This window comes from Emys orbicularis, chromosome 22 (assembly GCF_028017835.1).
Source record: "Emys orbicularis isolate rEmyOrb1 chromosome 22, rEmyOrb1.hap1, whole genome shotgun sequence".
Classification (NCBI taxonomy): domain Eukaryota; kingdom Metazoa; phylum Chordata; order Testudines; family Emydidae; genus Emys; species Emys orbicularis.
This window is the reverse complement of record NC_088704.1, coordinates 10,646,406-10,671,974: the sequence shown is the minus strand read 5'-3', so window position 1 is coordinate 10,671,974 and position 25,569 is coordinate 10,646,406. Positions and strand designations below refer to the sequence as shown.

The 25,569-nt window shown below is 44.4% G+C and overlaps 1 protein-coding gene across 1 annotated transcript; it reads right to left on the bottom strand.

Moving 5' to 3' along the window:
• Positions 1-324: 324 nt before the first annotated feature.
• LRRC38 (leucine rich repeat containing 38) lies at positions 325-25,250 on the bottom strand. Its single transcript, XM_065421471.1, is given in 3 exon segments — positions 325-575; positions 24,484-25,219; positions 25,221-25,250. Coding segments are annotated over 3 exon segments (1,017 nt in total).
• Positions 25,251-25,569: the final 319 nt, after the last annotated feature.

Sequence of the window (25,569 nt, the reverse complement as noted above, 5' to 3'; positions counted from 1 at the left end):
TATTTCCAACTGAAAGCTCTGTATTTATGCTACATATAGTGGGCCCTTTTCAGGGTGCAATTAGAACCATCTATTAAGTACATATGCTATCATGAGGACAATCTTTTCCAAACACCGGGACTTCTTTTGGATTCATTCCCCTCTTTCTTCGTCCCCTAGCCCCACCCTGAGTTTAAAAGCAACGTTTGATTGAACTCCACAGAAACAGATCCAGCGTCAAGAGATCTAGGTTCGCTTTTCTTTCTTTCTTCTTCTTCTTCTTCTTCAACATTGGCTGTTGATCCAGTAACTTATAAACGAGGGATATTTAAATACAGGAACGGTTCAGTCCTCACTGTCTTCTTCGTCATCATCATCTTTGCTGGGAGCGCATCTCTGGAAGCAATGCACCAGCGCCGCCAAGAGGAAGCTTGACAGAATGGCGGCGATGGAGACCGCGACGCCAGAGAAGATGATGATCAACAGATCCGTTAACGACAAACTAAATTTGCATTCACTGAAGCTGACCTCAGATAATTCATCCAGAAAGATTCTTCTGTTTTCCACAGGCAGGGAACACTGGAGTTCATGTAGACCTGCAAAGAAAAAAAATAAAAGAGGGAGGAGATGAGAAGCGCATTGGCCGATCGTTTACTTGATTAACGCTGGGACCCGGATAGCTGGGGAGATTTGTATGCGGATCACCTTTAGGTTTCTAAGTTTGTATTCAGTGAGTCCAGGAAGGAAGTGACTAAAAGCTGACATCATCTGATGGCTGTTGTTACACAGCCCATGCGAAATAAGCTTTGGGAGTATCTAGACAAGTGTCCACTTCCCCAAAATAGAATATTAGTGTTGACCTCAGCAAAGAAGGCAAGGATGGAATGGACCATGAAGGCGGAGTTATGCACTTCTCTTTACCCCTTCAGGCCAGGTTTGATATATTAGTGAGTCAGGGTGGGAAAGCATGCAACATGCATGTTCTGTAAATAACAACAGGACTTCAGTCTTCAGGACTGTCTGTTTTGGGTATGTTTCTTGTGTGCTACAGTCACCTATAAAAATAAAACACATTCTTAAATGTAAGCCTCAACATCATAGTATTATTTTCATATACGACCCTATAATACCTGTGCATTCTCCTGTGGGATTTTTTCCCGATGTGTGCAGCAACAAAAACCAACCAGGAGGTCACTTTGGGTAAAATTCCCCTCTGCGCAAAGGGTGAGCAATGTTATGCACCATCTAAATCCCAATTACACTTTATTTTGAGGGCTAAAGTGAGACTTGAATAATGCCTAGGTCTTGTGCTGTCCTTCGCATGAGGGTAAATTTTACCCTTTGTAATTATCTTGTTTGAAACAGATCATTGTTCCTTTAAGCCAAAGGACGTGCAGAGAGATGCCCAGGTCGAGGGCACTTGGTGCTGATGTTGTGAACTTTGGGCCCCCCCCCACCCCCACCCGCTTCCTATGGCTAAAACTATAGTGATGTTTTTCCTTCTGATCAAGATAACAGCTTGGGATTAACCGATGCTTGATTAATTCTGTGATCTGCTTTCAACTTCTCCTTTACACTTTGTTATAAGATATTATTCCTCCATGCATTATTGAGGAATGCCTAGAGCTGCGCAATAGTTTGGTTTCTTTATGATGAAATTAGGAAATCCAAATTCAGAAACGAGTATGAATGTAGCTTGATACGGACAGCGAGGACACTAGTAAAAGTAATCTCCTCCTTGCAGAGCAAGCAGACTGGAGAGAGTATTTCTAATGGTGCCAAGGAAGTGCTTTGATGGACTGACGGGTAAAGTGAGTGAACTCTTCAGGGGTCGTTAGCATGATGGACTCTACTTGGCTATTGAGGATAGGAATGTAAAGGGGAAATACGAGAAATGTGTATTAATGGCCTGGGAGCCGCTACTGGTCTATTTGATACATTCTTCCCTTTGTCTGCTGGTGAGCACAGAATAGCTGGAAAGGCCCCTGGCCGCCCAGGTTTTGACTCTGTATCATTGCGTGCTCACAGTTCAAGGTGTGTTTCTGGGGCAGTACTGCATGAACACAGTTCCCACTTCATTTTAATTACATGGAGAGTTGTTACAATAGGACTGCATGGGGTGTTTACAACTATCAGATTGAGATGGTTGAAGCTAGTGATCTAGATGTGACAGACAGTCTGGACCTAGCTTAGCTGTTACATATTAGTTGCTTCATTTGGGATGTGGTTAGGTTGAAGTCCATCCTAGACTCATTGTTCCACTGTCTTTTTGACCCTTTCATGTTACAACCCTGGTTTACTAAATTCTGGCTCCTAAACCTCTCGGCACAACCCTGGCTAATCCTCCCAAGGTTCTATCCTCTTCACTGTGCCCCATGTTCCTCTCACCCATAGCACAATACGCAGCCACCCACCAGCTTCTCCAAAGCAAGCTAGCAAAAGAGGACACCAGTCTGCATACCCACGGCTGGGTGGCAGAGGATGCTACTGAGCGGTTTCCACATGACAAATTGCCACCTGGAGCATGAGCTGCATGTTCTAAGCTTGGAGGGCAGTGGAAATGTGTGCCGGACAGCCACGCAGACTGGTTGGCTATGTGGACCTTTTGAAACCATCCTGTCTGCATCGCTAGCCAGCATCCAATGCAGCTGCGGAAACCAAAGGTTTCAAATGTCCTCTGAGACCTTCAGCAAATTGGGGCTGCCCTGTATTTAAACAGGTCCATAAATGTTCCCTAGACTTTGTGCAGGCCGGGGGATGGATCGGTGCACTCAGCTAGTGGGAAGAGGGTACAATTTAATTATAATGTCTGTGACTAGTAGGGGCAGCTGGAGGAGGTAAGAGAGAAGGAACTGCTGCTCCATAGCTTGCAGGGGTGTTTTCTGTACCCTCCAGGCATCTCTGCAGATCTTTCCAGTACACGGCCTGTTCACTGGAGCTTTGCATTGGGTCTAGCTAGCATTTGCACTTGGGATAGCCATTCTAACCTAGTTATTCATCCAGTGGTAACAAAAAGGGCAAAAAGCAAAATAAGATTGGAACAGAAGCCCCTCCCCTCCCAAGATCCCTGGGAAAGAAACCAGGGTGAAGAGAAAATGTAGAGGTCTTAGCAAGGGAGGCTAAGCCATAGGACCTAGATCTCTCTCTCTCTCTCAATTCTATCAGATGTTAAAGCCGTGAACAGTTATAAAATAACTCATTGCAATTTGCACACACAGCTATTGATTTACATTCTTCTCGCCAGATTGTCACAAGTAAGAATTTTAGTTGTACTCAGAATGATAAAATAATTACTACCAATAATATAGTGTATGTAAGCCTTATCTCCATGCAAGAGCCACCTAGTTCTCTGGGACAATGCAGCTAAAAAAGGCCCTGATGAAGCGCATGAGAGCTGGACACAAAGCATTCTTGGAGAAGAAGGTTTGGCTATGGAATGAGCTACCAGAGGGGATTAGACTATGCCAAAATTTGGCCACATTTAGAACATGTGGCCAGGCACAGTTTTTTGCGTAAGCTTTTCTAGTGGAACTGGAAAGGTTTTTTCTATATTGCAAATAAACAAATGCACCTGTATACAGGCTTCCTAAAATCTGGGAAAGGAGAAGAGCAGAAGTCTGCTATGATTTATACTAACCTAATTTACCTATATGCTTAGCTAATACAGGGCCAAATTTTCAAAAGTGCCTTGCGTATAGGGTTCTGAACATGACTGAAAATCAGACCCCAGCTTTGGATGATGAACACATGAAAATCTAGCCCTGGGCTGTTTTGAAAGTCTGACAGTGAAGTCCAACCTAGAAAACCCCAAAATAGATTTAATGTTATGCAAGCATCTTAATATGTTTTACAAATATTAATGTTGTGATTTTCAAAAGCTCGTAAGTGATTTAGGACCACATTTCCCAATGACTTTCAAAGGGCCTTGTGCTCCTAAATTGCTTATGTGCTTTTGAAAATCTAACCCTAAATTATTAAACTCCCTAATACCCTTGTTAGGCATGTATTATTCCCTTTTAATATATGGGGAAACTGAGGCACCAAGCTTTAAAGAGCACACCACCTCCAGTGTGTCAATGGTAGCCAAGAAGTAGATGCCAGTGGCCCCGAACTCTGCAAAACCTTTGCATACATTTGCACCTAGAAATTAATTGTCCGCTGCACTGGTAGTTTGCAGAGAAGGCCTCATATGTTGTAAGTTCAGTTTTATTCTCTCAAAAGAAAAAGGACAATTTCTTTCCTCCTGCTTCTGAGAAATTTCCTTGCTGTTCGGTTGTATCCTGAAAAATGCTTCATGTCAGGCTGCTACAATCACATTTTGTAACATAAAAGGACCTGACTGGCCAACTGTGCTGAAAAAATGAGACTTTCATCATCTGAACCTTTGAGAAAAATCCTGTCTTTTAAAATTTCTTGGCTGATGCATCACACTGGGTCGAAAGAGTCAAGTCACGAATCATGAGGCGATATGGCCAGGAAATAACAAAGGGAGAGAAAGAAACTTTCTGAAAGGGATGTTGGAGAATGCTGCAAGAGAACTTCTTTGAACAGCACTGAAAGCTCATAATGGGTGCTGTAGCAAATCAATGGCGAATCATTTGGAAGGCTAGGAGTTTGAGCCATTATGCATTTCATTGCAAATTGAAAGTTAGTCCTGATTCCATTAAATTATCCTGCCAAAATGGGACCATTTTCAGAGCAGAGAGCATGTACGATCCCAAAACTGCGGCCTCATTCACACGCTGGTTCTCTGAACCCTCGCTGATCGAAACTCTTGGTTGGGGAAGCTCAGGTTCCTGGCATATGGCTGAATCCCAATTCACTTTTTAATTTGAATTAATATTCACAGATATTCTTTTCCCATGAGTCCCTCAGTTTTAACCATTCAGTCTCTGCATCCGTTTATGAGGGTGTCATCTTGCAGGGTGCTCAGTGCCCTCAATTTGCAGAACTGACTTTTACTCCTGGGCCTCTCTGCTGGGACTGCAGAGGGTTAAAGTAATGGGGAGCAGCAGGGTCGGAAGCATAGCTCCCCTTCTGCTGTTAAAATTAGCGGGAGCTCCCCAACTACTGCTCCCAGATACTGGAGTTACTCCTATAACTCAGGGATTGGTCTGAGACCATCAGCTCATCACATAGAGTCCATCAAAATAATAAAAACTTGTGGATACTTTTTATATAGACTGGAGTTGAAACAGAGACCAAGACAGCAAAGCTACATATGCAACTCCCCAGAAACATCCAGTTTCCTTATGATTTATTGAATACAATTTGTACACTAGAAATAATGAAATCTAGCTGCTCTTTGCTTCTCAAACACTAATTATATCTTAACGGTTAAAACACGTTGGAACATAAGTAGGGAGCAGCCAGAAGCGAATCAGGGTAACATATTGCAAATTAGAATGAACAGGAAGAGTTTGCTATGGGGAGGAGATCAGTGCCATGCTGTGACAGAAAAGTCTGCTCCAAGGGGACATAGGAAGGTTTCAGTTAAGTACACTGAGAAAATGGGGGGAGGGCGGGAGAGGAGAGAGAATCTGCAAATAGTCAGTCAGATGTGAAAGCAAATTTCAGTTTGAATGTGGTTGTGACCCTTTGGGCTTTACTAGCGTGAATACTCGTGAGCAGCCCATTGTTTAGCTCAAGTGCCTGAATATTCACTCAGGCTGAAACTCACCCCAAATTCAGAGGGCAAGTGTAACCCATGCCTGCTTGGTGTGGTGCTCTGTCACCCTCTAGTAACACCTAGACCTCTAGGATTGATGAGTCTGTACAGCTGAAGCTAAGAGGCAAGTGGCTTTTAGCTCGTTCAGTAGAGGCTCATACATAAGCTTTTGAGGTCCCAGGTTCAATCCTGCTGATTGGGGTCTGTCGGAATTACACAAGGACCAGGCCTATGCACCACTTAAATTCCACTGGACTTATATGCAATTTAAGTAACTGATAAGCTTTGTGCTGGAGCTCTGCCCGGGGTGAATTTCATCCATAGAATAAAATTCTGTACTGATTCACTGACATTATTAGTGGTATTCCAGGAGTGCCCAGAGGCCCCGAATCAGGGTCTCAATGTGCTAGACATGGTACAAAAATGGAATAAAAGTCAAAGTCCCTGCCCCAAAGAGCATACAATCGAACATCTTTGCAGTCCCACTGAAGCCAGCGGTGAGAGTCAAGGCCCGATATGACCTCTTAGGTCAAAACTAGTTAATAGTGTGTTATTCTGAAATGTGTAAGCCTGCTTTTCCTGTTTTCGTTTTACAGATACAGCCTTATCAAGAGCACTATCTCTGGTGCCATGAAATGAGTGGTGTTGTAATTATAATTCTAGGCATATGCACACACCTAGGAAAATCATAAAGTTGGGATGCATCGCTAGAGCCAAACTTCCTCAAAGGTGGTCAGATCCGATGTTCTAGTTTGGGCTGACCATCTATCAGCTTCCATAGCGATAGTTAGCTTGTGAATACCGTTTGGAGAAACTAGTTCCAAACGGCTATGTTTTCCCATACACAAAATTCAAGGCATGTATTTCTCGGCATAGATTGCCACAGTAGCTATTGGACTCCTGTTTGTTGCCAACACTCCTGTCTGTCACGCCCTTATTACACAGACAACATTTATTTCAGACAAAGAACAAAAGAAAGAATGAAAGAAAGAACAACTCTAAAATCCTAAGGAAAGACAGAACACAGCCCTGCCCTCTGTAACATTCAGCATCTGGACTAAAATTAAAAACGGCAGCTACCCCGTGCAGTAGGCAAGGGAACTCCAATCCATTTAAGGGGACAGCGCACAGAAAACAGAGTGAAAGCTTTCCTTTCCTATTATAGTTACACAGAGCAAATAGGCAAAAAAATAGGGGTATGGAGATATAGTTTTATGGTAAGTGGCACTGTAATAAAGAGGGCTCCTATTTTCTCGTACATCTGAGTTGTAGTCAGCACAAGCCTAGAGGAGGGGCGCAGAAGGTGATTTTAAGCCACCTTTGTGCCTACTAATCCTGGGGTTCAGAGGGGGTACTGATCTGGTCCTCAATTTAACTTAGAACAGCCTAATTTATACTGTCTGCCTATGTTCTTGGACGCACTGTTCCAGCAACCAGAGATCAGCCTGGCATAAGTACATCCTGGCTGCTCCCCGACCCAGCATGTAGCAGTTTCTATACAGGAGGAATCCTTCACGGTCTGGATCCACCAGAATTAGGGCTGTGTTGTGTGCTGGAGTGGCACAAAGCAGCATCCATGCACAGGCGTATTGGAGCCAAGATAGACACTGTATTTTCTTGAGAGAAAAAGAAATTGAGAGAAACAGGAGAAAGAGACATTGTTTCTAGGTGCATCACCTCCTGGAGCCTGGGAATAACTCAGCATGGTGATGCGTCCAGTATCTAAGAGGCAGATTTTCTTTGTGTGGTACCGGGAAAGATTGGGGCCCAATCCTGCACAACTGATGTCAATAGTAGTTTTACTGTTGACCTCAGTGGGAGCAGGATTGAGCCCAGAGGGAATATGTCAGCTCTGTTCCTTTCCCCGTATGACATTCCCTGTCTTCACCTTACATCAGGATGTAAAGCATCCAAATCAAAGAGCGTTTGTATTGTACTGAGCCCGGGGGGAATATTTCCTGCTGTGTGTGAACTAGACTAGAGTGTGCTGCAGTGATGGAAAGCCTGATTATAAAACAAAACACACACACACACACACACACAAAGTGCTCCTCTTTGTGTAGCTGTGGGTCCTGGAATCTAGGTCACGCTCTCAAACAAACCAGATTAGATTGGAATTTTCTACTTGCTTTATTCTCACACACTCCGACATGCTAGTTTAGCCCGGAGTTTTCACAGAGTTCTTAGTCATGGAAACTAATAGATGCTGCGGGCAAAGCTCGGCCTGAGACAAAGGAGGCCTTGCTAGCTCCCAGCTATGGCTCACCCACACTGTGTATGTGCCTTCTTCTGGTTGAGACCAGGAGGGGGGGGGGGGAAAACGCTAAAGCTTTTTTGGGAATAACCTAACGTGACTGCATTACTCATTGGGAGCTGGAGTCGGTGGGGGTGGGAGAGAGAGAGACCATGTATTGTTCCATTCAAATTGGTGAATTAACTTTGTGAGGCTGTTCCAAAGCCCATTAAAGTATGGGGGTTTTCCTGTTGACTTCAAGGGGCTTTGGATCAGGTCCTTTATTTGTAACAGGAGTGATAACAATAGCAACGTCTCCAACTGCGCATGGTGCTTCTCCTCCCCAAGTGATGCATGGAGTCCAAGATAAGGCAGGACACCAGTGGTTTTCAACATTTTCATTTGCGGACCCCTAAAACATTTCGAATGGACGTGCAGACTGCTTTGGAAATCTTGTACATAATGGGTCTGCGGACCACGGGTTGAAAACTACTACAATGCAAATTGCATCATATCTACTGATTGCCGACTGGAAGTGCTAAATACCTGGGCAACACATGATGAATTTAGTAAGATATGTGGACCATAACAATTCCTTTCTTGTCTTTCATAGCTTGGTGTCACACCCTTCATGCTATTTAAATGTGAGTTGTCTTCAGCATCATGAAACTTGAGTCCATTATTTCAGAAGTACAGATGTTCTGCATTCGAGAAGAGGTCCTATCTCATATCTAGCAACAGATCCACGTGGTGGATCTTAAATCCACTGGTCTGTCTCCTCTGTACATGGAACTCCCTCCCACAAGTGATCCTGGGGGTTCTGTGCAGGAAGGAAGGGCAAGACAGCCTGCTGCAAAGTGGTCAGCATTAATTACAATGGTTATTTCCCGACAGAGAGGTTGCTGCACCTAGTCCGTATCCTCTCCACCCACCTGGGTCAGAGGGCCAGAAGAATGATGACATTTAAGCTCAGCTCCTCATCTTCTGACAGAAGTATTGTCCATTTGTCTACCATTTATTGCTTCTTTCTTCCTCTCTGCAGTGAAAATCAGCAGGGATGATCTAACCCTTACCGATCTATTATACCATGATAATAGAGAAACACTGAGATACTTTCCAGCAATGGGTCGCACAGGTATTAACCTACTGAGCCACTCTAGCAAAGGCATAAATACACAGTGCATAAGGATTTGGGACTTTTTTTAGATAATCCTTTTGTCACTTAAATGTGTGCGAATCCCAGGGGCTGCAATAACAAGCTGTTGAAAATAAGGACTGCAAAGTATCCTCGTCTTGACTGAGAACCCCCGCGACTTTTCTTTAATCGTCGTGTTTAAAATTTGTTTAACAACAGAACCCAGAGCTCCAATCAGGATTGGGGACACACCATGCAAACATGTCTGAATCTGTTGATACTCACCCCTTCTTGTCAACTGTTGAGAATGGGCCACATCCACCCTAATTGAATTGGGCTCGTTAGCACTGACCCCCCACTCGGTAAGGCAACTCCCATCTTTCCATGTGCTGTATATTTATACCTGACTACTGTATTTTTCCACTCCATGCATCCGATGAAGTGGGTTCTAGCCCACGAAAGCTTATGCCCAAATAAATGTGTTAGTCTCTAAGGTGCCACAAGGACCCCTCGTTGTTTTTGCTGATACAGACCGACACTGGTACCACTCTGAAACCAGTCACCATTCTGAAGGCCTAAAAAAATAACTCAGTGGGAATTTCAGCACGTTGACTGGAATGCAAGCACAGAGCGAAAGGAAGGAAAGAGAGGCCGTGCACCACCGGCTGTGCCTGGCCCAACGTGGGTATGCAAGGGGGGGCGGGGCGACAGCATGAGAAGCTATTTGCTTGTGCCCCCAATGAATTCCTGCTGAGTGCAGCAGCCTCCCACAATAGAGTCACCTCCACCAGCTCTGTGCTGATCCCATCTCCCTGCACATGAGGCATGGTGTGAGTGGGCTGAAAGAGAGAGTGGGCATGGTCAGTATAGACCTGAGCCCCTGTGATTCTTCACTCCTGTTGCAATGGTTGAAGACAGGGGTCATTACAACAGTGATACAAGTTAGGACTGCCCCAGCCTATACCAGATGCTTCGCCCTCTGAATGTGGAAGGTGGCAAGCTGACTCCCTTCTGCGCCTTAGGCACCAGCACAAATCTACCCCAAGGACTCCCCTAGGTTCCCCAAAGTGATTGGGGAGGAGTTGGCTCCTGAAACAGACAGTAGAGTCACTCAGGTCAAAGAGTGGTGCCACGGTCATGTTCTCTAGGAGGAGGCCATTGGTGTCGTGTGCCTGCACACCGTCCCCACTATGGCATAGGACTTAAAGCCACAGTTCAAGCCCAAACACCTAGACTGCACTGTTTCCTATGCGTGATTCCTGGTGCAATAGAGAGGTCTGAAAACAGGACATTAGATAACAGAAGATCAAGACATGCACAGCTAGCATTACTTATGTGCTTGCATAATATGAAGCTCCAGTTTTACATACGGATCATTTAGACTAGGTCTTTCCATCACCAGATGGGAGATAAGATCTTCTCTGGTGAGTAATAAAAATCCTTTTGAGTCTCCTAACAAATTATAACAACCTTGCCAGAAGACAAACTGTACAGAAGTGGGCAAAATGTGTGCAGAGATGCTCAACAGAGTATCAGTTGTGTTCTGGAGCCCTAGAGAACTTGCCCCACTGCAATCCTCCACTGCTGTCTAAAACCTGACAAAGAACGGGTCTTATTTTATGTTATGCTGCTTGACACAAATAGTAAATCCATAGTCAGGTACATCTGACAGTCATAGGGTGACCAGATGTTCTGATTTTATAGGGACAGTCCCGATATTTGGGGCTTTTTCTTATATAGGTGCCAATTACTCCCCACCCCATCCTGATTTTTCACACTTGCTGTCTGGTCACCCTACACGGTCACCAATCTCAGATGCTGGCCTGTCCAAGATTTTAGTGATTTTATTAGTGCAGCACTAGAATTTGGTCCAAGAACAAGTGCCCAAGTTATCCAGCCCTTTGGAGATAAAACCTCAGTTAATGGGAGAAAATGTAAAAACCTAGCAGTTGAACGGTTCCTTTCTGTAAGTCCACAGTCCCTTCAAGAAAAGTTCTATAGGATGTAATAGGAATGTTACCTTTTCTAGAGGTTTTTGAACTGTCCTATTCAGTTTAATAGAGAATTCTATCCCAGCTACACAATTCTATAAGGTCCCCCCGAGCCATGGGCTGACGTGACAAAGGCACATTCGTTTTCCTGGCCAGCAGCACACATGGGCGTGATGTGGCCAGCACTATGTCCAACCGCACTGGCGATGGGGATCCAGTGGGAAAGTGAGTGAGATCTGAACTGGCAACTTTCAGGACTGTGATGAAGACCCTGAACAACCCACCCACCTCCTACACAATTCTATAAAATGGCTAAAATAACCGGAGCGAGGATCTCATTCACTGTTCATTTCTATAGGTTTTGAGAGTAACTTCTATAGAACCCTGTTGATTTCACCCCTTTTAAAATTCTACCAGGCTTTCCCATAAAAGGTGTCTCATGGGGGCTGTGGAAGTTTGAAGTTGAAAAATTAGCTGGAGCTAATAAAGATGACAGTTATATAAATAGGGTGACCAGACAGCAAGTGTAAAAAATCGGGACAGGGGGTGGGAGGTAATAGGAGCCTATATAAGAAAAAGCCCCCAAAATCGGGACTGCCCCTATAAAAACGGGACATCTGGTCACTCTATATATAAATCAACTTGCTCCCACCCAGTGTACAGAAGAGCCACTTCTTCATACCAAACACAAATCTGTAAATGAAATAACAAGTGTTATAAATATGTCACGTATGTTATTTTGGTCAGGGTCACCCTTTATCTTGTAAACTCCAGCTGTCCCAAGGACAAGGTCGTACGTTCTGTATCTTTCTGGTGTGTCATTTGCAGAGACAGATGTATTCATGTTGCAAGCAGTCTATTGTTTCTCATTCTTGTTATTATGGGAACACTTAGAACCCCAGGCAGAGATCAGGCGCTAGGCAGCAGCTAGGCATTGCACTAAGGCCTTTATGTACACATGACAACAAGGTGGATGTGTCTTAAAGAGCTGACAGGCTAAATAAAGTTGGAAGCTTAGGACTGATGGAGCTCTAGAACATATTTTGAAAGGAGGTGTGTTCTGAGGCACGTCAGGATATGTGTACTGTTTCTTTAAATAGCAGAAAGTGAGGAAGGATAGTGCTGAGGGAAGGTTCTAGGCAGAAGCTCTAGTGTTCGAAGAACAGGACTCAGGGATGCTTTACTATTGTCACACGACAGAGAGGGAAGTGTTAAGGAGTCTTGCTGGTTGTTCTGCCTCCAATGGGGTAAAGCCCTGACAATCAGGTGAAGGCACTCACACTGCAGCTAATTCATGTCTAAATGTAGAGGGGGGCAGGAGGACTATGCATCTGCTTAAGTGCTTTGAAAATGGAGACAATCTGGAAAATGGATGTATATTCTCCCCCTCCTCCCCTCCCCCCCCTTTTTTTGGGGATGAAAAATGGAAGACAGTTTCAGCAAAAAATTGTTTCTCTTTTTAAAAACAGCTCTGTTAGAACATTGTGCCACGCAAAGAGATGTGACCCTGCCGTCCTACCCGATCCTAACAGCACACAAAACACCCAGATACATTTAAGCTGTGTAGGAAATCTGCAACATTCAATATCCATGATTCAATCATGTTTGTCACTGGTGCTGGTGAGCCAAACAAGTTTCTAGCTACACACCAGCTGGCCCACTGATTGCTTTGAAATTGCCTGCTCTGGGATCTGATGGGAATATTTCCCCAGACGTCTGCAACGAGTGATGTTATATTGTCCGGTAACTTCTGATTTGGATTTATGTTCCTCTGGCTCAAGATAAGCAGCAAATAGCATAACTGGCCTCAGGGTAACTTGACTCTGCTTTAAAAGACCTTCTGAGTACATGCTCTGTCCTTGGTTATTCCTAATACTTAGGATATTGTAGGAAATATTTGTATTAGTTATACCTTTTATACGGAATATTTTGAAGCCCATTAGTATTGCAATACCATTGCTTTAGTCTGTTTTCCCTTTAGGGCTGGGATTGCCCCTTTTCTTTATACAGCACCCTACACAAATCCCAATTGGGCCCTTTGGGTGCTACCATACTATAAATATTTACTACTTCTTCTACTAATCATTATAATTCCCTAATACCAGAAACTTACTCTTGCCTTAGTTAATATTACATGTAAACTATCCATTGAATAATTGATAAATTTGTAAAAACCAACATATGTTGGCAGGCAATTAGCCAGCAGAAAGAGGGACTAAAACTTTATTGGTTACTGCAAATATTTTCCTCAACTCTATTTTAATCTGCATGAGTGAGTTACTGAAGATTATTGCAAGAGCATTTGAATTAAAAAAATATATATGGAGATATACCTATCTCATAGAACTGGAAGGGACCCTGAAAAGTCATCAAGTCCAGCCCCCTGTCTTCACTAGGCAAGACCAAGTACTGATTTTTGCCCCAGATCCTTAAGTGGCCCCCTCAAGGATTGAACTCACAATCCTGGGTTTAACAGGCCAATGCTCAAACCACTGAGCTATCCCTCCCAACTTTCCTAGAAAAAAAGTAAAATTGATATTTGTCATTTTGGGTAAAATTGTAGCTGTTCGCTGATGTTACTGAGGTTACAAAGCCTTGAAATGCTTAAATGTGGCATTTTATTCCTTATATTGTATTTTGCCTCTAGTTATAGATCCCTTTCTTCTACTTTAACACTGTCACTAATGTCTTAGTTGTAGTAATAAGTACTGAGAGAGACTTCTGCTCTGAAGAGATTTGAACTGCCACTCGGCTCCTGCCTATGGCTATCAAAAAAGAAAGGCAAAAAAATTCAAATCTGGGTGTTTATAGTTAGACACCTAATTCCACATTTAGAGACCTATAAATAGCCTACTTTTTTTAAAGGAGGCGAGTGCCCACACTTCCTACTGACTTCAATTTACCTTCAGTTAGAGCTGACTGCTCATCACCTTTGAAAATCAGACTATTTGTTTTGGATCTTAAATGTAGATTGAGCCCGAAACTTTTGGCCAGAGTGAATTTGCAAAATAGGAATGACCAAAATTCTCCTGAAAATCCTAAGAAATGAGGAACAGAACAAAAGAAGCCAGTAACAGATCGTTTTACTGCAACTGAGCAGGATTCAGTGTATAAATAAAAACCCATGCACGGTGCTTGTGGAGGAATCTTATTTCTGTTAGGGGATTCTGCATGAATAGACTAAAAGCTGCTGAATGTGTGAGATGTCTCGGGGCTTTTAATTCCATTCCTGGCCTTGGATGTTATGTACTAAGCTATTGATGTGTTAGTATATGCACTGATACCCGATGAAACACTGTGCTGTGGAAATGGACTGTAGTCTCCTGCCTTTTCGGTGGAAGCTTGATCTAATTCTATACTAGCACGCAGTGTAAAGGCAGCCTTGTGCGTATAGCAGAGAAACAGGTACAGGTACTACTGGCAGGAAGACAGGAGTGACAAAAAGGTCAGTAGTTTCCACCTGGCTAGAAATTTAAATAAAACTTGTGCCTTTACATATAGGGCACCATTTGAAATTAACATTTACCATTTTCATTGAGTCCATTAGGGCCACTGATGTCAACGTGGCCAGGATCTGGCTGCTGGCAGCAAGAACCTACATCAGGAGTGCAGATAAATTGCAGCATACTGTTTTAGACTACATACCATGACTTGGTCATCTCTTGACTCTCATCCATCGTAACCTTTCCCTCTGACCTCACCCCACTCCATTCTACAAAAAACCCACTGTTACTAAAGTTGTTCTTTTCCATTGCTCCACCCCTGGAATCCCACATTGGTTTCCTGTTCAATTCAACCTCCACTTCCTCACTCCGGAAAACTTGCTCATAATCTCATCTCCACCTACTGTGTATCACGGCTCCCATTTTCTCCTACTCCTTCACTCAGCCCTAGCCTGCTTCCCAGTTCTGTTGTGCAGCTCATCTCTAAGCGGTCTATATCGGGGAGGTGGCTGACTACAAAACTGCTCATTGCAGTACCACAGCAGGGTGTACGTCAGCTGTGATATGAAGCCAATGCCCTTTGGCTCTCCTAAGGTCATATGTGACTCTTGTGCACACAGTTTTCTAAAGCGGAGCAACAGCTGATCAAAAGAATGCGTGGCAAACAAGAGAATGACATGGGGCCTTTGTATTTTCACGTGCGATTTCCTGCCACCAGTGGGGTCCCTTCCAACAATTTTCAAAGGGAACCAGAGAGCTATGATTCCGCTGTTACTTCAGCACAGGAGATGTGGCGGTGACTCTACTAGGCTTAGATGGGCAATCTCCCACTGTTGCTCTCTCACTGGTGGGACCATTGATAGAAGCACTAGTGTAGACAGCATTGTCATTTAAACCACTGTGTCAGCTAACCACGTTCAGAGCAGTGGTAAATAGTGCACCAATGAAAACCAGTTCCCTATCTGCACTACAGCGCCCTCTGTTGGAACCGTTGATCTCCTACATTTATAACCACTGAAAATTGGTTAGGGACTTTGTGAGTGGCCAACACAGCAGGCATCTTACTCCAGAAAAGGAGGTGGTGCATCACAGGGATTATACCAGACCATATTGGTTTGATAGTTGCCATTCACAGTCTCTACCTTCTGCTTAAATTGATGCAAATCATTGACATAGTTCTACAGCTGCAGCGTTTTCATAGAATATCAGGGTTGGAAGGGACCTCAGGAGGTCATCTAGTCCAACCCCCTGCTCAAAGCAGGACCAATCCCCAATTAAATCATCCAACAGATTTTTGCCTCATATCCCTAAATGGCTCCCTCAAGGATTGAACTCACATCCCTGGGTTTAACAGGCCACTGCTCAAACCACTGAGCTATCCCTCCCCCTAGCATATATAGTTTTAGCATATAAGACCATCAAAGCCTTTTGTTCCTATAAAATGTAGGGGGGAAGTTAAGTGGGACATGCATTAAATAGCAACAAGATGAGAATGCCTGTACTATTGACACTAGGTTTAGTGGCACAGTGGCTGCTCTTTGCAAGACCAATGCAGCACACCAGCTTCTTCGCCCTTCCTGAAAAGGCTTTTTCCTAAGACACTGAAAGGAAAAAAAAAAAAAAAAAGAGGGCAAGATGACAGAAAGGAGATACCACAGTCACACTTCAAGGACTATTTAAACTCTAATTAAAAGTCATGTTAAAAATGCATTAGCCATTAGTAAACAAGGTCACGCTCACAGCTACCCAAGGCATGTCCATGCAAGGTATAAAATAGCAATAGAGACCTCTACAAAGCACTTAATTAAATATGGGCACCCCAGGCTACTTGAATTCCCTTCAGGACCTGCATTTCATCGGAACCCACCTTTTGCATGCAAGTGGGGAGAATCAATGGGATCCTTTTACAGCATTTAATTTTTAAAATTGCATCTTCCTTCCAAGCCATGTGCCCAGAAGGCTTTATAGGTTTAAATGATGAAATGGCAGAGTTAGGCCCCAATCCTGCAGTTCATGGCGTACCTGCAAGCAGCAAAGCATCAGGGCCTGCAGTAGTAAATAATAACATTAGAAGAGTGAAATTAAGAAGCTTAGGCCTTTTCAGCTGAGATGGGACATATGAGAGAGAGAGAGCAGATGAGGTCCAGAGATACAGGAAGGTTGTTACAGATAGCAGGAGCAGCAGGGCTGTATTTTCATGGCATTGCTTCATTCTACATGAAGCAGCAAATACCAGAAATCTCATCAGACTATGGATGAAATCCTGGCCTTACAGAAGTCAAGGGCAAAATTTCCTTTGACTTCAGTTGGGTCAAGATTTCATCCAATAGTCCCAAGATCTCCCTAGACCAGCCCTGCAGACCCAGCAGACTTGGGTGGTTTGAATCGGCCTCTGAAAGTTATTCACACCAACTCTCCAAATGCCCTGCATCAGTTCTCGCTTTTTTAATAGCACATTTCTTACCCCACTTCTATCAGGTTCCTTAAAGGAGCCCATGTGAGCTCCTTCCCTCTTAAAGTTTCCACTCTGGTGAATCTGGACCTTGTCAATCACCTCTGGTAAAACCCAGCAAGCAAAAAATGAAATGTGTTATGGAGCCAATAGAATGAAGCAGAGGGGATGCCATAATGGTATAAGCCTCAAATGTGCAATTCCCTTGACTCCCTCAACCAACAGGGTCAAATCTTGGCAAAGCCAGCTCAGCCCTTGATCCAAACGAGACCTTTAATGGAAGAGACCCTGTCTTCTCTGCATAGACTCTACAGATCTGATGGAGGATTTCTTAAGAGCAGACATTTGCCCTGGTTTTCTCCCTCATTATTCTTAGCATTCTGTGCACCCGGCATCTACCTGGTTGCTGCAATTCAATGGTGCCACATGTATATCCAATGAAATTCACCCCCCATGCATAGAGCCGGCACCAGTTTTAAACCTCAGGTTGAATTTCTTCCATAGTTTGGAAAGCACTTTTTGGATCCTTTCAGATAAAAGCTGCTATATACAATCCAAGTATTATTATTACATTGACCTTCACTTCTTTTGACAGTTTAATGCATTGCACAAGTTGTCTTCACTAAACGTGGAACCATTTAGATGGGGGGAAATTGCCCTTTGTTCTGGATTGTGATGAAAATTCAACATTTTACATTAAAAAAAAAAAAGTACTTGCCTTCCATAAAATTGGCAAAGTGATCAGCAGCCATTTGTTTTGAGTGCAAAATATTTTATGCAGCTCCTGTCACAAGTCTGCCTGCAACTTAGGGTGTGAGAAGAAGCACTTTTTGCTGAGTAATGCTTTATTTAGAAATAAAGGTTAGGTGCATAAAGGCTGAGATCTATAAAAGGAATCAAATGTCAGCTGTTTGTGCGAAGCAACAGAGCCAGATAGGCAGGAGCAGCATAGCTGGGAAGAGACTTTCTGGTCAAACAGTCGAAGACAGATCAGCAGAAAAAGTAACTTCAGAGGCCTTTTCCAGTAGTTGCCCTGCTAATTAGAAATCAGGCACAATGGATGTAGGTTTTGCAAAACGTCATGGGTTGAATTGTGGTTCATATCCAGGTCACTGATTTATCCAAACATTTGGAGTGTAGGGGGAAGGAGGGTGTTTGGGATGAATTGTTCTGGGTTTGGCCCATATCTGCTGCAGCAGTATGGAATTTCTATTCAGATGGGCTACGCTGCAGAGTGGTTTGAATGTTTTTCAAACCTCATCAACTAGGGGTTGAACTTCATCAGCTGGGTGTCTATTTTGCAAAACCCAAACCCAAGGCACTTTTGGATCAGGACAGCAGCGGCTCCAGGCACCAGCGCTCCAAGCGCGTGCCTGGGGCGGCAAGCCGCAGGGGGCACCCTGCCAGTCCCTGCGAGGGCAGCAGTCAGGCAGCCTTCAGTGGCGTGCCTGTGGGAGGTCCGCCGGTTTGGTGGCAATTCGGCGGCGGGTACGCCGAAGCCGCGGGACCGGGGACCTCCCGCAGGCAGGCCGCCGAAGGCAGCCCACCTGCCGTGCTTGGGACGGCAAAAAAGCTAGAGCCCCCCCTGGATCAGGATCCCATTTTAAGGAAATGCCCAAATTTCAGGGGTGGGGTAGTTGGTGGACTCGATCACAGTTCCAGTTTGTGTCATTCTCTGCTATACTGGAGAGGCAGGGCACATTAAACTGCATTTTCAACAGTCTAATTTTAAGCTCACAATCAAGAGTAATTTTACAGCATCCGACTATCCTGAAGTTTCTCTCCCCCAGCCACTTAGTTTCTGTTTCTTTCCACCTGTCTCTGATCCTTACAGGGGCCATATTTCACAGTAGTATCTGAAAGCTGCAGTCCTGAGCCCCAGTTCAGTCCCTAGTGCAGGTTAAAAATATCCTTATGGTTGTTATAGCAGCCACAGAATAGCAGACGTGTACCTCCTGCCTCTTCTGGCATGCTTTCTCCTCCTCCAATCCACCCTGATGCCCCGAACCAGCTTTGAGCCTGCCAAGGAGGTCCACTGAAATGGATGGGGCATTATAGCTGGTGCAAAGAGGCATAGGGCACTGATGAATCAGTCCCTCCCCCCTTAAATTTCCACCTGTATTTCAGGAGGAGGTGTCTTTCTTTTCTTTTCTTTTCTTTTTAAACAGGAACTCAGTATTGTTGAATGAAAGGCATATGAGATTCCCAGGCTCAATAACTTTACAGCTCTGTCCCTTGACAATCTGTGTTGTTAATCCCGCCATGTACCTAAACAATCTCAAGTGGAGATAATCACCAGCCAGTTCGCCACATCTCAGCTTTCCCCATTAGCGTGTACTGTGATATTCAAACACTGGAATTGCTCTAGACGTGAAAAGGAAAAGCGTGGTGCGGAATTCAGACCTTTATCTTGAAACCTGCACAATTTGTCTCTGTCTTTCCTTTCTAAACTGTTTCCAGGCATAACGCTGGCTGCCCTACTTGTCTTGATGTGCTGACAGCAAGAACACGCCTCTGTGACTCCAAACGTGCAGCAGCACATCAGGGAATTCAGTTAGTCTAATCGCCAAATGTCCAGGTGGATTGCTGTTTGCATAGGCGCCGACTCCGTGGGTGCTCCAGGGCTGGAGCACCCACAGAAAAAATTAGTGGATGCTTAGCATCCCCAGGCAGCCAGCTCCTCCCCTTCCCCCCAGTGCCTCCTTTCCACCGGCGGCCCCACCGATCAACTCCTTCCCTTCCCTCCCAGCACCTCTCGCCCACCACAATCAGCTGTTTAGCGGCAGCGGGAGAGGGAGAGGGAGGAGCGGGGACGGGGCACACTCGGGGGAGAGGGCGGAACTGGGCAGGAAGAGGTCAGGCAGGGGCAGAGCGGGGGACAGGAAGAGGTGAGGCGGGGATGGGGTCTTGGGGAAGAAGTGGGGTAGGGGTGGGGCCTGGGGCAGAGTGGGGGCAGGGAGCCCAATGATTTTAAAGTATTGTTGAGGAAATCTTGCCCTTTGTGGCTTGGGTTTGCCCTCACCTCCTTGAGTAATACTTTCCTAAGTTTAATGAAATAGACAGCCTACCCTTTTAACAGCAGTAGCTTCGATGAGGCAATGTGAACTAGGGCTCCAACCCCTTCGGAATGTATGTACTTAAATTCACTCATGTGAACTGTCCCAGTGAAGTCAATGGCACTGCCCTGTCAGGCAAGTTAAGCAGGTGTTCACAGGATTGGGGAATAGGGACAGGGAGACCATTTCAGATAAAATAAGAACCTGCCCAAACCTTTGCTGCAAACTCAATCTTCTGAAAGCTTGAAAAAGTTTAGTGAATTTTTTTCGGTAAGTTGGTGAGCTCCTCTGCTCTGTTGATTCATAGAATCATGGAATCACAGAAATGTAGGACTGGAAGGGACCTTGAGAAGTTATTAAGTCCAGCTCCCTGTGCTCAGGCAGGACCAAGTAAACCTAGACCATCCCTGACACGTGTTTGTCCAACCTGTTCTTAAAAACCTCCAGTGATGGCTATTCCACAAGCTTCCTTGGAAGCCTATTCCAGAGCTTAACCGCCCTTATAATTAGAAAGTTTTTCCTAATATCTAATCTAAATCTCTCTTGCTGTAGATTAAGCCCATTACTTCTTGTCCTACTTTCAGCAGATTTGGAGAACAATCGATCACTGTCCTCTTTATAACAGACCTTAACATATTTGAAGACTTATCAGATTCCCCCTCAGTTGTCTTTTCTCAAGACTAAACATGCCCAGTTTTTTTAACTTTTCCTCATAGGACGGGTATTCTAAACCTTTTATCACTTTTGTTGAAGAGAGTCCAGAGAAGAGTGATTTGTCCATGTTTCCTAAAATGTGGTGCCCAGAATTGGACACAGTACTCCAGCTGAGGTGAGGCCTCACCCGCGCCAAGGAGAGTGAGACAATTACCTCCCGGATCTTACATACAACACTCACATTAATACACCCCAGAATGGTATTAGCCTTTTTCGCATTTGCATAACATTGTTGACTCGTATTCTATTTGTGGTCCAAAACCTTACCAAAATCAAGATATATCACATCTGCAGCTTCTCCCTTATCCACTAGGTCAGTAACCCTATCGAAGAAGGAAACTAGGGTGATTTGGCATGATTTGTTCTTAACAAATCCATGCTGGCTATTCCTTACAACCCTATTATTCTCTAGGAGCTTACAAATTGATTGTTTAATCATTTGTTCCAGTATCTTTCCACATATTGACATTAAACTGGCTGGTCTATAATTCCCCGGGTTCTCTTTGTTCTCCTTTTTTAAGACAGATACTATGTTTGTCCTTTTCCAGTCCTCTGGGACCTCACCCATAGTCCCTGAGTTCTCAAAGTATAATTGCTAATGGTTTCAAGCTTGCTTCAGCTAGTTCCTTAAGTACCCTACGATGAATTTCATCAGTCCCTGCTGAGTTGAGTATATCTAACATATTCTTTATCCTGTTCTTTTCCTATTTTGGCTTTGTTCCTTCCCCCTTGTTGTTAATATTAATTATGTTAAGTATCTGGTCACAATTTACCATTTTAGTGAAAACTGGAGCAAAATAGGCATTAAAATACCTCAGCCCTCTTGATGTCATCAGTTATTAGCTTTTCTTCCCCATTAAGTAGAGGAACTATACTTTCCTTTGTCTTTCTCTTGCTCCTAATGTATTCATAGAACCTCTTCTTATTGTCTTTTATGTCCCTTGCTAGGTGTAACTCACTTTGTGCCTTAGCCTTTCTAATTTTGTCCCTACATGCTTGTGCTATTCTTTTGTACTCCTCCTAGCAATTTATCCATGTTTCCACTTTTTGTAGAATTCCTTCTTGATTTACAGGCCATTAAAGAGGGAGCCATATTCTTTTATATTCTTCCTATCGTTCCTTCACATTGGAATAGTTGGCAGTTTTGCCTTTAATATCAACTCCTTGAGAACCTGCCAGGTCTCCTGAACTCCATTTTCCCTTAGATTTTCTTCCCATGGGATCTTACTTCCCAGTTCTCTTAGTTTGTTAAAGTCTGCTTTTCTGAAGTCCATTATCCTTATTGTGATGATCTCACTCCTTCCTTTCCTTAGAATAATGAAATCTATCATTTCATGATCACTTTCACCCAAAATTCCTTCCACTTTCAGATTCGCTACCAATTCCTCCCTGTTGGTGAGAATCAAGTCTAAAATGGCTGCTCCTTGGTTACTTCCTCCACTTTCTGAAACAAAAAAATTGTCCCCAACACATTCCAACAACTTACTGGAAATTTTGTGTTTTACTGTATTACTTTTCCAACAGATCTCTGGATAGCTAAAGTCCCCCATTACTTCCAGGTCTTGTGTTTTGGATATCTCTGTTATTTGTTCTAGAAATGCCTCATCCACCTCCTCGTCCTGATTTGACGGTCTATAGTAGACCGCTACCATGATGTTACCCCTGTTATTTACCTCTTTTATCTTTATCAAGAGACTTCAGGAGGTCATCTAGTCCAACCTCCTGCTCAAAGCAGGACCAACACCAACTAAATCATCCCAGCCAGGGCTTTGTCAAGCCGGTCCATAAAAACCTCTAAGGATGGAGATTCCATCTCTCACCTCCTTCTGGAGCTCAGAACAAGTATATAGATATTTTTGGGTTCATCTGGGGTTGGAAATGGCTGAGACAAAACATTGTGACAAAGTGTTTTTAGCCTCGCTGACCCCAGGAAGCATGGGAAATCCTGTAAGAAAACTTGATCTCTAGGGATTTCCAGGCTAAAGAACCACAGTTAAACTTAGGAACAGGCATAAGACCAATGGGAGGGTGAAAGTGGAGGTGGGGAGGAAGGTATCCTGGGAAGGGAGGCAGATTGGGGAGGGGAGGATCTCATTATTTGAATATTTTTGAAGGTGGAACAGATTGGGGTGGTTTGGGGGGGGATGGGAGAAAGATTTGCTAAGAAAAAGGGGTGGAATGAGGGATAATGCTGGCTCAGGTAAGGAGGTGGGGGGAAAATGATCACAGCTTTTGCTCAGTTAAAGGTTCAGGGAGAAAAATTAAAATGCCGTTGAGACAAGGAGTTGGGGGAAATGGGTGAAGGTTCCGTTGGGACACAGAGGGGCAGATGGATGAAGGTTTGGCTTGGATACAGGGAAGAGATGGGCCAGGGTTTGGCTCAGATCCTGCCAACACTCAGCTCAGAGACAGCCCAAAGCTGGCCCCAGGCATCGTGGGGGAAGTAGGTCGAGATTCGGCTCACGCCCGGCGGGGGTGGGGAGATCAACCCTTTTTTCTCCCCAAATTACTTCATTCATTTCTAATAGGAGCTGGTTCCATTACATCCTTGAGCATCTAGGGCAAACAAGATTAATGTATCAAAAATGCCACCCAAGGTCACGAGCACAGGGAGAGCTCACATAAGTGATTACAGCCTCTCTGGTAATGAAGAGGAGGGGAAAAGCTATTGAAATCGTTTTCTTGGCTCATTCTGTGTTTTTCTCCCTCTGCCTCTGACACTCCATGAAATACACAGAGATGCTCTTTAGAGAATGGATTCTCCCTCTTTCTCCATCTCCTCCCATTCTCCCTGGCTCTCAAGCCTCAACCTTTTATCACCCCGCCCCCCATTCCTCCCCAGTCAAACATAGTTCTGCTCAGAAGCAGACTAGGCAGCCGTGATCTCATTAAGGGTGTTACTTTGTGGACCCTCAGTAACACTGTTAGCACCTACGCTCCTAGCAGTTTGTCTTTCACGTGCATCTTGGGGGCTGGTGGCATGAGTTTATGACCCGGTGCTTGTTGGGAACCATGAACTGTGGTTGATCTCTAGCTAAGGCTTGTAAGATTAACAGGAGCTTTGGGCAGGGAGAGTCTGGATTCCTGCACATGGCTGCTTTAATATTATTTCAATACACATCTGAAAAATAACTGGCCAAAACCCCAGAACGCCATTTGAGGTGTTCCAGATCCAAACCTGGATGCCGTTCCAAATTTTGCAGCTTGCGCTCTCGTGTAAATTGGCTTCCAAAACTAAAAGCTATGTTATTTGTATGAAAACCAGCAACAACCAAGCTGGAATTTGAGATCCTAATGCAGGCAATCAAAAGCAACTAATTCCAGGAGGGGGTCAACAACCACAGTGGTATAAAATAGGATGCATGGACTGAACTATCCTGTGCTGCTTCACAGAAAATCTAGGCAGGGTAAGATCAGGTTCCCCCATGTGCTGGCACAAATATTCAGCCATTCAAAGGGCTTATTAAGGGAAATATATTTATTTACTTAATAGAAACCAAAGCCTGGAAGAGAATCAGTGCTGGGTTACCCTAATTGAAAAGGCTCCTTCTCAACTTGGATAGGTTTTAGTCTCAGGACCAAAATATCACATTTACTGGGAGGGGATGTTGTTACTAAAGGAAACCAGCTTCATTTTAAGGGACTCGCTGGTTCAAATGTGTAATTGTGGTAGGAGCAGACTTCACAGGTTGGATCACTGCAGGCAATACACCCAGACAGACAAGCTGACCAACAGGAACAGTGTGAGTGCACACACACACACACACACACACAAACACACACTAGCTGCCTTGCAAGTCATTTAGCTTTACCTTTCTGAAGCTTGGATGCATTCTCTTGTATCCAGCTGAAGAGGTTGGCAAAGTCACAGTCACAGACCCATGGGTTGCCCTCTAGACGTATAGTCCGAAGGGACGGAAGTGCATCCAGGGCAGCCACGTTGAGGCTCTGCAAGTTATTGTCATTCAGTTCTAACACTTGGAGCTGTTCCAGGCTCTCAAAAGCAGCCTCGTCCACATCCACTAGGTTATTGTTCCCAAGGCTTAATTTTATCAGCTTCTCTGCCGACTTGAATATCCCAGCATCAAGCTGCGTTAAATTATTGTAGCTTAGGTCTAAAAACACCAGCTTGGTGGAACTGCTGAAAGTGCCCTCTTCTAAGGAGGTGATTGAGTTATTCCTGAAGTCCAAGTAGACTAGATCTCCATAAAATATAAAGAAATCAGCCGGTATCACCTGAATGTTGTTGTCAGCTATGAGAAGTTTCCGTACGTCCAGTGGAAACAGATTAGGAACCCTGGGGAGTCCTTGATCCCTGCAGTCTATAGTGTGGGAGTCCATACAGCTACAGAGAGGAGGGCAAAGATGCCCCAAGGGCAGGAAGAGCAGGCAGAAACAGAGAGAAAGTAGAAGGCAGAGGGGAAAGCATGGCCACATCGTCAAGGATTTGAAAGCTATGATGAGCACCGCTGCTAGGAGAAAGACATTTTGCTCAGCTGGGTAGCAGCAATGCCTGGTGGTTTGTGTGTGTGTGTGCGTGTGTGTGTGTGGTTGTATCCAAGAGATCACATATCATCATAGATCAGATAGCAGCCGACTAGGGAGGAGGGGGAGAGAGTGTGTGTGTGACTGAGGGAGAGAGGGAGGGAAGCAAATGTGAGGATTTACACTATCAGGGATTTAGAATGTAGGGAAGAGAGAGAGGACTGAGCGGATGGATGAGCTTTGAAGGACTCCCTTGTTTTTGCAGGTTAAAGGAAGCAGGGAGCCTGTCTGCGTGTTTGCTGCTTATTCCAGCAAAAGGGAAATCAGACTTTCTCCTGTGGCTCTGCGAGCAGCAGTTAACCGGTCACCAGTTCATGGTTAACTAGCTGTGAATGTGATGAAACCTGATGAAG